An 11,555-nucleotide genomic window follows, 5' to 3' on the forward strand; every position below is an offset into this window, starting at 1 on the left:
AAAGATCTCCCCCCAGAGCATACGGAGAGAACATGGTCCTGCTGATGCCCTGAATTTGGACTTCTAACTTCCAAAACTCTGAGACAATAAATTTCTGTTTAAGCTACCCACTTTGAAACTAAGATAGCATGTAATACCTCTACAATGGAAACTGCAAAACATTCCTGGGAGAAATTAAAGGTCTAAATAGATGGAGAGCTATAACATGGTCATGGATTAGAAGACTCAGTATTGACTAAATGTCAATTCTCCCCAAATTTATCTGTAGATTCAACATGATTCCAATAAGGATCCCATCAGGCTTTTTGGAGAAATTGAGAGCTGATTCTAGATTTCTATGGAAATGCAAAGAACATAGAACATTCAAACCACTCTCAATAAAGAAGAACAAAGTTGGAGAATTTACTGTCTGACTTCAGACACACCAGCTCTTGATATATGATGGAAGAAAAAGAATGGAAGAAGCTGGCACCACCTAAAATCCATTCTGGTGAGGGTGGCAGCATACCAGAGGAGTAGGGACGAGGTTCTATTTACAGGGTCTAGCGCCTAACATTGGTGGTGTTGGCAGTACATGCTGTAGTATGTATGTCCAGCAGTGTTGTAGGTATATGTGCTGGACCACTGGTGTGGTGTGATTTTGGACACTGTAGTCTATAAGTGGTGTGTGTGGTCCTCCTGGTGATTCTATGTGCTACCTAATAATCAATGATAAATTCATTTTCTACTTAAATTAGCAAAAGTTGTTTCTTTTATTAGCAACAGAAAACCCTAACTGATATAAATACTTAGAAGAAAAATAAAGAAGTATGAAGGGACAAAGGGTTACCTGGGATGTAGTTTGGATAAGGGGATAAGAATGAATTTCTCTGAGGAGAAGGCATTCAACCAGAGACCATATTATTCTATTTTGGTTTGTAACGAAACAAAGTCCCATATGTGTATATATGTTTACATGATCATATAAAAATATGAGTAGATAATTGTGGTAGGCTAACAATGGCTCCCAAAGATATGTTCATATCCTAGTCTCTGGAACTTGCTAATGTTACCTTATTTGGAAAAAGGTTGGTACAGATGTGGTTAAGTTAAAGATCTTGAGCTGAGGAGATCAGCCTGGATTTGGGTGGGCCCTAAATACCAATAAGTATCCTTATTAGAGAGTGGCAGAGGGAGATCACACACAGAGAAGTGGAGGAGGCAATGTGACCAGGGAGGCAGAGACTGGACTGATGTGGCTACAAGTCAAGGAATGCTGACAGCCACAGGAAGCTGGCAGAGGCAAGGACCAAATTCTCCCACAGAGCCTCCAGAAGGAGCATGCCCCTGCTGGCACCTTGATTTAGGCTGAGTGAACTGATGTTGAACTTCTCGCCTCCAGAACTATGAGAGAATACATTTCTATTGCCTTAAGCCACCAAGTTTGTGGTAATTTGTTACAGCAGCCACAGGAAAATAATACAGTAATGTATTCAATGGTAACACTGACCATCTTGAAAGTAGAGCTTGGAAGTAGAGAGGAAGATAGAAACATGAATATATATTTTATATATCACAAATAACCTTATGTAAATTAAAAAATACACGGACACAAAAGAACACACATTTTATGAGAACATATGCAAATCAAAAGATATGCATAAACATGCAAGAATGGTTGATAATGGGGGGAGGAATGGGAATGGGGATAGAGGGAAAGAGATGACAACAGAAATAAATATTCAGTTGAAGGAGTGGAAAATAAGTTTGGGGAAACTTCCTATAAAGTGAAGCAAAAAGAGAAAGAGAAAAGTAGGAGATAAAAAGAGTAAAAAATAAGAGAACCAGTCAAAGTGACCCAACATCTGTATAAAGAACATTCCAGAAAAAGAACAGAAAAAAGGGAAAGTAATCATCAAAGAAATAATTCAACAAAATTTCCCTTTATAGTTTGATGTTAAATTAGAGAGAGAACAGGAACATGGAGTTTAATGAAACTGGAGAAGCTGGCAGTGGTCAGATCATAAAGATTCTGGAAGGCTGCTTTAAGGAGCCTTTGCTGGAGCAAATCCTTCTGTTTAGAATGGCTCTAAAGACTCTCCCTATCGACTTGCCCACACACAAATTTTTTCATGTCCTTCAAGACCCTAGGTAACATCACTTCCTCAGGAAGCTATCCTGGACTTCCTCAGACAAAGTCAACAGTTATTCCAATGTGCTTCTATGACAGCTTTTAACCCATTGCATTCTAGTAAATTATTGATCAATGTCTGTTTTAACAACTCGATGGCAATGGGTTTGGTTTGGTTTTGGTCTGTTTTATCTACTGAAAGGAGGTATGCTACTTGAGGGCAGAGGCTCATTTACCTTTAAATTCACAGTGCCTGGCCCAAGGCAGTAACTCAATAGTCTTTTTGTTTTGCCTTGGTCCCAAATCAAGAATTTCCCAGTCTCTGAAACTTCAGCCCTCCCAGAAAATAAATAAGGTGCAAATAAATTTCACTTATTTTCATTTCTGTTTTCCTACCAGAAAACTGAGTGTGAACCATGGTCTCGGGGAACATGTAGCTCAATTGGCATAACACAGTTTATAAACACAATGTTCTACATTCTACCTTGGTGAGTAGCATCTGGGGTCTTAAGAGCCTGTGAGCAGCCATCTAAGATACTCCACTGGTCTCACCCCTTTGGGAGGAAGGGAGAATGAAGAGAACAGGATACAAGAAAAAGATTAGTCCAAAGGACCAATGGACCACAGCTACCAAGGCCTCCACCAGACCGAGTCCAGTACAGCTAGATGGTGCCTGGCTACCACCACTGACTGCTCTGACCAGGATCACAACAGAGGGTTCTGGACAGATCTGGAGAAGGATGTAGAACAAAATTCTAACACACACCAAAAAGACCAAATTTACTGGCCTGAAAGAGACTGGAAACACCCCGAGAGTATGGCCCCCAGACACCCTTTTAGTTCAGCCGTGAAGTCACTTCCAAGGTTTACCATTCAGCCGGGGATCAGACAGCCCCATAAAACAAAATGGGACTAATGAGGCACAGCAGTCCAGGGACAAGGGCTAGAAGGCAGAAGGGGACAGGAAAGCTGGTGACAGGGAACCCAAGGTTGAGTAAGGAGTGTTGACATGTAGTGGGGTTGTTAACCATTGTCATAGGGCAACATGTGTACTGTTTAATGAGAAACTATTTTGTTCTGTAAATCTTCATCTAAAGTGAGAATAGCAGCACAACTGGAAGAACGTAATCAATGTCGCTGAATTGTGCATGTAGGAATTTTTGAAGTGGTGTATCTTTGGCTATGTATATTTTCACCAAAAAACAAAAAGTCGAGAAGGGAGAGTGTTGACATGTCGTGGGGTTGTTAACCAATGTCATAAAACAATACGTGTACTGACTGTTTAATGAGAAACTATTTGTTCTGTAAACCTTCACCTCAACTACAATTTAAAAAAAAAAAAACAAGAAAAAACTGAGAGCAAGGCAGCAGCAGCCATCACGTTGGCTTGCCAATCGCATGCCAAGCATTTTACACCTGATCACTAATACTAATAGCCATCCCACAAGATATGTGCGGGCATTATAATCTCAATTGTACAGAAGGGGAAGCTGACTTTGTCGCCTGCCCAAAGGTCACACGCAGCTAGTAAATGCCCTGGATCGAAACCCAGGCATTTGCCTTCAGGGGTCATACTCCTAGCCGCTCCACCATGCCTCCTCAACATTCATAATAATTCTTGCAAATATTTATCAACTCCTGATATTTGGAATCATTTAATTCATTACCAGTTTCCTAATGTACGGCTTCAGCGAATACAAACACTACCGCATTTACCTCATCTTCTGATATTTGTGTCTTTGAATTTAGGTACTCCCTACCTTTTCTGCTTCCCTAAAGAGCACAACCCAGAAAATCCTACTCTGTCACAAGAGGTCGGTATGAGCCGGCATGGACTCCGAGGCACCCGAAGTCATCAACCTTTTTTGTATCTACACAAGCGTCCTTTCTTACTTTCGTTGAGAATAAATTGCACTCATTTTAAGGTTGAAGGGGCTAAACTACATGGAATAAGAGTCTTTTTTCTTTTTCTTTTTCCTTTTCTCATATGTAATAAAAAAGGCCAGCGTGAGTTACAGGTAATAGCCCCGACCCCGGCACATCCTCGCCCCGCCCCTGACCTCTTCGCCACTCCGCCGCCGGCCGCGGACTCCCGGGGTGGATCGGTGTCCTAGCCGTTTGCCGGTAGCTGGAGGCCTGACAGCTGCCTGTAGGGAATCGGGGATTCCGGCACCTGTCTGAACAGATGCTACCGGCTTGTCCGCGCTCTCGCTCGTCCTCTCGTTCGAGGTCGAGTCCAAGAGAGCTTGGCCCCGGGAGCAGCGACGCTGGAGTCCGCGCACCCGCATGGAAGCGCCAGGGGAGCCGGAGGGCCCAGGCCCTCCAGGACCCGGGGGCGGCGAGTCTGGGTGCGCTCAGGGGCATCGATCCTGTCTCCGTATCAAAGACTGAATTAGCTTTAGTTTGCTTTGTTTCCGAGAGATTCAGAAAGGCTGGGGCCTGAATGTGTGATCAGCTTTCTGTACCCTCTGGGAGGGGTTAAACTTCGGGGATTGGATATCGTCTAATGGCGTTCATTTCTATAGCTGTGTGTTTAAGAATACATTCAAATCAGTATGCCATTAGAAAAGCGTAAAACATTCAGTTTTAGAACCTCCTGTTGCTCCCCCCTCTTTTCAACTTTCCCTCATTTTCCCTTCCTCATCTACTTTACAAAGATTCCTGTTGCCCAGATTTTCTTTTCCTGGACTGCAATGGCAACTGACAAAAAATAGAGCAAATCTAATATAATTTTTCTTACCGTTTTTTTTCCCCCCTCATGACCGTTTAATGTTAAAATGGCTAATGGATTTGATGGATGTTTGGATGCTCTGAGTAATTTACCTGGTGGTATCGTTAATTTGAATGAAGATTTAGCCCTGGGGATAAGTGTTAATTGATGCAAAAGACCAGTAATCAGTGTTAAAAATATATTTATTTATGGATTTGTGGAACTTGTTTTCAAATATCATTCTAGCTATGAATTCCCCGATGGAATGATTTACATTTCAGTTGACTTCAATACTGCCCTGGAATGCTTAATAAACAGCTAACAATACATGCTTAAAACGTTTCTGAGTCCACGTTGCGTTATGAACCTTGTTGTGTGCCGTCTACTCGATTCGGATTCATAGCAACCCCACAGGACAGAGGAGAACTGCCCCATACGGTTTCCTAGGCTGTAATCTTTACAGGAGCAGGTCGCCAGTTCTTTTCTCAGAACCACTGCAGGGTGAGGGGGGAGTGGGGGGGAAGTGCGGTTTGAACCACCTACCATTTGGTTAGCAGCTGAGCCTTAACCATTTCGCCACCAGGGCTCCTTATATGAAGGTAGTAACTTGAAAAAACAATAAGGGACGTTATACTATAGAGAACAGATAAATACCTTTTAGGGATCACCCTGCTGCTACATCCTTCTTGAAGGGATTTATTAAAGATAAATAGACCTTATGGTGAAGGCAAGACAGATCAGATGGTTTGATAAATTCTACTTTGAAATTCTAATAAGGAATAGAACATTTCAAAATTGCAGCTATGTACAGAGATTGTGTTACATTTGATCAGATGTACTATTTTCAAAACAGCCCTTAGCTCAGCAAATGTTCTCCTGTACACGGAAATGACAGTTTTGTACTGCCATCATTAGTCTCAGTTCCAAAACTCCTTGCCATTGAATTGATTCTGACTCATAGCGACCCTGTGTGTTACAGTGTAGAACTGCTCCATAGGGTTTTCTTGGCTGGTGGCGTAGTGGTTAAGAGCTTGGCTGCTAACCACAAGGTCGGCAGTTCGAATCCACCAGCCACTCCTTGGAAACTATGAGGCAATTCTGCTCTGCCCTATAGGGTCTCTATGAGTCGTAATTGATTCATCGGCTCAACGGGTCTGGTTTTTTGGTTTTAATCCTTACAGAAGCAGATTGCCAGGCCTTTCTTCTGCAACACTGCTGGGTGGGTTCAAACTACCAAATTTGTGGTTAGTGGCCAAGAGCAAACCATTTACACCACTCAGGGACCTTTGTTGTTGTTAGTTGCCACCGAGTCGATTCAGAGTCGTGGTGACCCCGTCTGTGTCAGAGTAGAACTGCACTTTATAGGGTTGTCAAGGCTGTGACCTTTCTGAAGAAGATGGCCAAGTCTGTCTTCCCAGGTGCCTCTGGGTGGGTTCGAACTGCCAACCTTCCCAGCACTTACCTGTTTGCACCGCCCAGGGACTCCTTCTGGGAATCTAAAAAACCTGTTGCAGTCAAGTCGATTCCAATTTATAGGGACCCTATAGGACAGAGTAGAACTGCTCCATAGGGTTTCCAAGGAGCGGCTAGTGGATTCAAACTGCCAGCCTTTTGGTTAGCAGCCAAACACTTAATCACTGTGCCACTACAGCTCAGCTCGCCTGGGACCCTGCAGGCGTATATTTGTAGCATGTTTGCATTTAAGGTGATAACCCTCTGGGAACTGCAAGAGAGGCCCCCAGGCGGCTTTCAAGAGAACAGCTTTTTACACTGATATTGGCAGCATCCATTAACTTGGGATCCAGTATGTGCTATTCTATTCTTGGACCCTTTTTCCCCAAGGAGGTAAGAACTTTTTATATCATAGTGAACTCTAATTTTTAAAAAAGCCTTCTGAATTATCTCATTTTACAGTATATAAAATATAAAAATCTGCATGAAATTCAACCAACAGAATACTTCTTAAAGAATATTTGATACTAGGAAAAAAAAACCCAGTCTAAAAGAACACCCTCTTGGAAGGTAATTGACCTAAATACAGTTGACCTTCTGTGGATTACGTTGCTAACTCTGTAGTTGGATTAATCCTTATTTGGTTTCTGCAACTGAAAAGAGGGGATGCACAGAATAAATGAGATGGAAATGTTACTGCAAAAGGTCTAGATTAAGATAGTAATTCCCTCTTTCTCCTGTCATTTCTGGTTTATTAATAGTCTGGGATTAGGAAAATGTGGTCCACTAAATTCTCGTTTCTGACTTGAATTTTGTATGTACATGTCTGTCTCTCTGCATTGCACGTGCAGACAGGCTGTGCCTCAAACTTCCAGGCAGCCATCAGACCGCTAGGAATGAGGCACGTACACCCACTGGTAGCAACCATTCTACGAGTGCTACGCTCATCTGTGGTCAAGCCGCATACACGAGACACTTACACAGTGTTGGCAAAGTGAAAGCCATTATTATTGTTTGTAGAAAGCAAACATTAAATAATAACAACAGATTCCCAGAGGAGAACCACTTACCCTTCCCCAGATTACCCACGTCTGTTCTTATGTCGCTGAGCAGCCCTGCCATGGTTCAGGTCAGCTGCTGTGTTCATGTCACCATTGCTTCTGGTTACCACCACTACGCTGCTTGAGGCCCTGAACAGCTCCTGAGGCTTCTGCTGTGCCGTTGAGCCTCACTGGGCCTTGCCTTGCCAGCAGGTAGACCGCTGCACAGGATCTCCTGAGCCTCTGCTGCTGTGGGCCCTTCTAAGCCTCTGCTGTCAGCTCCAACCACACTACCCGGGCCTGCACTCCTTTGCCGCCACGCTACCCCAGTGGGGGGGAGGCGTGCAACCCCTCCATGGAGCACACTCAGGCTTCTCTTGCCCTGCACAACCGTTACAGCTCTTTTAGCTTCTCTGGCAAGCCTCCTGCCCAGAGGCGTCCAGCTCCGCCCTGCTGTATGAAGACCCTGCACAGGATCTTCCGAGGTAACCCCTACATGGGGCACACTCAGGCCTCTGCCTTGCATGGGCAAGTCTTCTAGCTCTTTTAGCTCCAAAGGCAAGCTTCCTGCCAGGAGGTGCTCAGCTCTTGCTCTGTAGGCTGGGCACTCACTGCTGCTGTCTCTCACTGTCTTCAACTTTCACTCTTTCTTTTGGGTCTAGGAGGTTCTCAGTGCAGGTCCAAAGGACATGCTCTGCTTGAGACTCTTTTTGATAATAATGAGGTCCCCCTGAACCCCTGTGGGATTAGTGCTTTTAAGCCTAGCATGATGGCAACCCCAATCAATCACCTTGATAGGCCACAGTCACCTTATTTGCATAGTCATAGTAAACTGTCCAATACCTGCAAGGGTTTTACACACCTTATTTTCGTAGTCCCTGCCAATCATTTTGTGGGAGTTACAAGACCATGGCTAGAAAGGCTATATAAAAGCAATTCACTGGACCACAAATTTCTTATGAATCTAGTGGCAATCTAGATTCTGATTTGAATCTCTTATGGACACTCTTATGAATTCTAATTGCACTACACAAAGGAAGAATTCTGATTAATACTGCCTTGTTCCCTCTAATCTTAGTCTTTTATGTGGTGTTAGGACTTAAATATATAAAGGCACAGACTCAAAGAGAATAGCCCCTAGAAGCCACCTGGAAGCTGGGGGTCAAGGGACTATACCAAAAAAAAATAACCAAACATGTTACTGTCGAGTAGTCGATTCCAACTCATAGTGACACTATAGAACAGAGTAGAACTTCCCATTAGGATTTCCAAGGCTGTAAATCTTTACAGAAGCAGACTGCCACATCTTTCTCCCATGGAGTGGCTGGTGGGTTCAAACCACCAACCTTTTGGTTAGCAGGCAAGCACTTAACCACTGTGCCACCACTGCTCCTTGTCCTTTCTATTAGCCAGAGCTGATTAGATAAAGATGAAACAGCACCCTTCTTAAATTCTGGTGCCAAATTCCTACCTCTGCTTATCCTTTTTGAGGTCACCTACCTACTCTGTTGGAGGATCACATGTGAATGAGATACTGCTTTAATAGCTGTTCCTGCTCTGCTAATGTGAAGCAGAATCCACTTTCCAAAACTTGTGTGCAGCTGCTGCCACTGTGTGTGGTTCTCTGTTACTGCATTTGGTTCCTAGTGCCGCCATAACAAAGCACCACCAACTGGGTAGCTTAAAACAACAGAAATTTACTGTCTCCCAGTTCTGGAGGTTAGAAGTTGGAAATCAAGATGTCAGCAGGGCCATGCTCTCTGTGAAGGTTTTAGGTGAGACTCCTTCCTGGCCTCTTCCAACTTCTGATGGTTCTAGGTGAGAATCCTTCCTTGCCTCTTCCAGCTTCTGGTGGTTCCAGACATTCCTTGGCATGTGCCTGCATCTCTCCACTCCTGTCTGTGCCTTCATCTTTGCATGGCCTTCTTCTCTTGCCTCAAATCTCCCTCTGCCTTTCTCTTACACAGATTCCTGTCGTTGGATGTAAGGAGACCTGGTGGTACAGTGGTTAAGCACTCGGCTGCTAACCAAGGGGTCTGCGGTTCAAACCCACCAGCCACTCAGCGGGAGAAAGATGTGGCAGTCTGTTTCTGTAAAGATTACACCCTCGGAAGCTCTATGGGGCACTTCCACTCTGTCCTGTAGGGTCACTATGAGTTATTATGAGGTAACTCTCGTGATGATCTCAACCCTATGCCAATAGGCTTTAGGTCATTGGATTTAGGGCCCACCCTGATCCGGGATGATCTTTTCATGAAATCTCTAACTAAATTACATCTGCAAAGACCCTTTATCAAACAAGGTCACATTCATAGGTCCTGGGTATTAGGACATGAACATATCTTTTGGGGGACTGGTACTAAAGCTACTGGAGTCCCTGGGTGGTGCAGATGCTTAAGTGCATGGCTGCTAATCAAAGGGTGGCAGTTTGAGTCCACTCAGAGGCACCTTGGAAGAAAGACCTGGTTATCTACTTCCGAAAAATCAACTGTTGAAAACTCTACGGAGCACAGTTCTACTCTGACACACGTGCGGTAACCAGGAGTTGGAGTCAACTTCACAGCAACTGTTAACTGGTATTCAACCCACTATCGTCACCATTCCATCCACAGTGTATGTAGGAACATACACAAGAAGGGAACTGTAGTGGCTGCAGTGACCATGTAACCTCATCTATGAAATAGGGCCGGTTAAAAATACATCCCTTATTTAATTGTTGTGGGATACCACGTAAAACAACACTTCATAGTGATTTTGGGTTATAGTGATGGTCCAATAAATATATTGCTATTACCACTATATATTTTCCGTCAGACTCTAGAATTAAATACTTTTCAAGTCTGTTAATACAACCTGACCGATGAATATTCTTCCTACAGTTTAGTTGACTCCTTTGATAACGCCTTCCCTTTAAGGTACTTGACCATTATGTAGTGTAATTGTTGTTGTTGTTAGGGGCCGTTGAGTTGGTTCTGACTCATAGCGACCTAATGTACAACAGAATGAAACACGGCCCAATCCTGCGCCATCCTCACAGTCGTTGTTATGCTTGATCCCATTGTGGCAGCCACTGTGTCAGTCCATCTTGTTGAGGGTCTTCCTCTTTTTCGCTGACCCTCTACTTTACCAAGCACAATGTCCTTCTCTAGGGACTGTTCTCCCCGATAACATGCCCAAAGTACATGAGAGAAAGTCTCTTCATCCTCCCTTCTAAGGAGCATTCTGACTGTATTTCTTCCAAGACAGATCTGTTCCTTCTGGCAGTCCATGGTATATTCAGTATTCTTCGCCAACACCATAATTCAGAAGCATCAGTTCTTCTTTGGTCTTGTTTATTGTCCAGCTTTCACATGCGTATGAGGTGATTGTGTAGTAGAAATATAAAATTTATGTTCCAGTGTACATATAGTATAGCTGTTTCTTAGGATAACTTTATAGGTATCTTTTATAATATTTCGTGTTCTCCACATCATTCTTTCACGTGGTTATGAGTGCTTGAAAGGGAATGGTTAATTCTGAATCCCATAGAATTATGGGTTTAAATCCTACCTAAGCAATTCCTGCAGTGCAGAGGGCCTCTGTGTCTTCACCCACCGTCAGGTGGTTAGTGAGCACATTTCTGGGGCTTCCTAAAGTTTAGCTTGTGGTTGTTAGTTGCCGACTCTTGATGACCTAATGCATAACAGAATGAAACGTTGCCCGGTCCTGCGCCACGTTCATGATTGTTAGTATGTTTGAGTCCATTGTTGTGGCAATTGCGTCAGTCTGTCTCACTGAGAGTATCCCTCATTTTCATCGGTCCTCTGCTTTAGCAAACACAATGTCCTTTTCTAGTGATTAGTCATTCTTGATGATGTGTCCAAAGTAAGCGAGTCAAAGTCTGTCTTATAAGGAACATTCTGATTGTATTTCTTAGCTGAATTTAGTTTAGAACCATAGAATTTAGCTATCAGGTTTCCTGTAGTATTATGCTATGAGAAATGTGGTGTTTATTTAAAGAGACATAATCTGGCATGAAAAGAATATCTTTGAGAAAGACAAGGATTGAATGATGATGACTTCTTTACGTGGGGAGCAGTAGAGAAAAAATTTTATCTTGAACTTAGGGAGAAAAGATGAGGAAGTACAATGATGGTGGTTGTACAGAATTGATTTTAAAGGATGTGGAAGAGTGTGTGTGTGTGTGTGTGTCTGGGCTCGTGTGTGTGTGTGTGTGTGTGTGTGTGTGTGTGTGTGTGTGTGT

At 43.4% G+C, this 11,555-nt stretch overlaps 1 protein-coding gene across 1 annotated transcript in view; it reads left to right on the plus strand.

Moving 5' to 3' along the window:
* Positions 1-4,396: 4,396 nt before the first annotated feature.
* SLC18B1 (solute carrier family 18 member B1) overlaps positions 4,397-11,555 on the plus strand; it is a 31,145-nt gene continuing 23,986 nt past the window's right edge. Inside the window, 2 exon segments of the mRNA XM_004368977.2 lie at positions 4,397-4,445; positions 6,526-6,665. Of these exon segments, the coding sequence (XP_004369034.1) occupies positions 4,397-4,445; positions 6,526-6,665 (189 nt within the window).

This window comes from Trichechus manatus, unplaced genomic scaffold (assembly GCF_000243295.1).
Source record: "Trichechus manatus latirostris isolate Lorelei unplaced genomic scaffold, TriManLat1.0 scaffold00002, whole genome shotgun sequence".
NCBI lineage: Eukaryota > Metazoa > Chordata > Mammalia > Sirenia > Trichechidae > Trichechus > Trichechus manatus.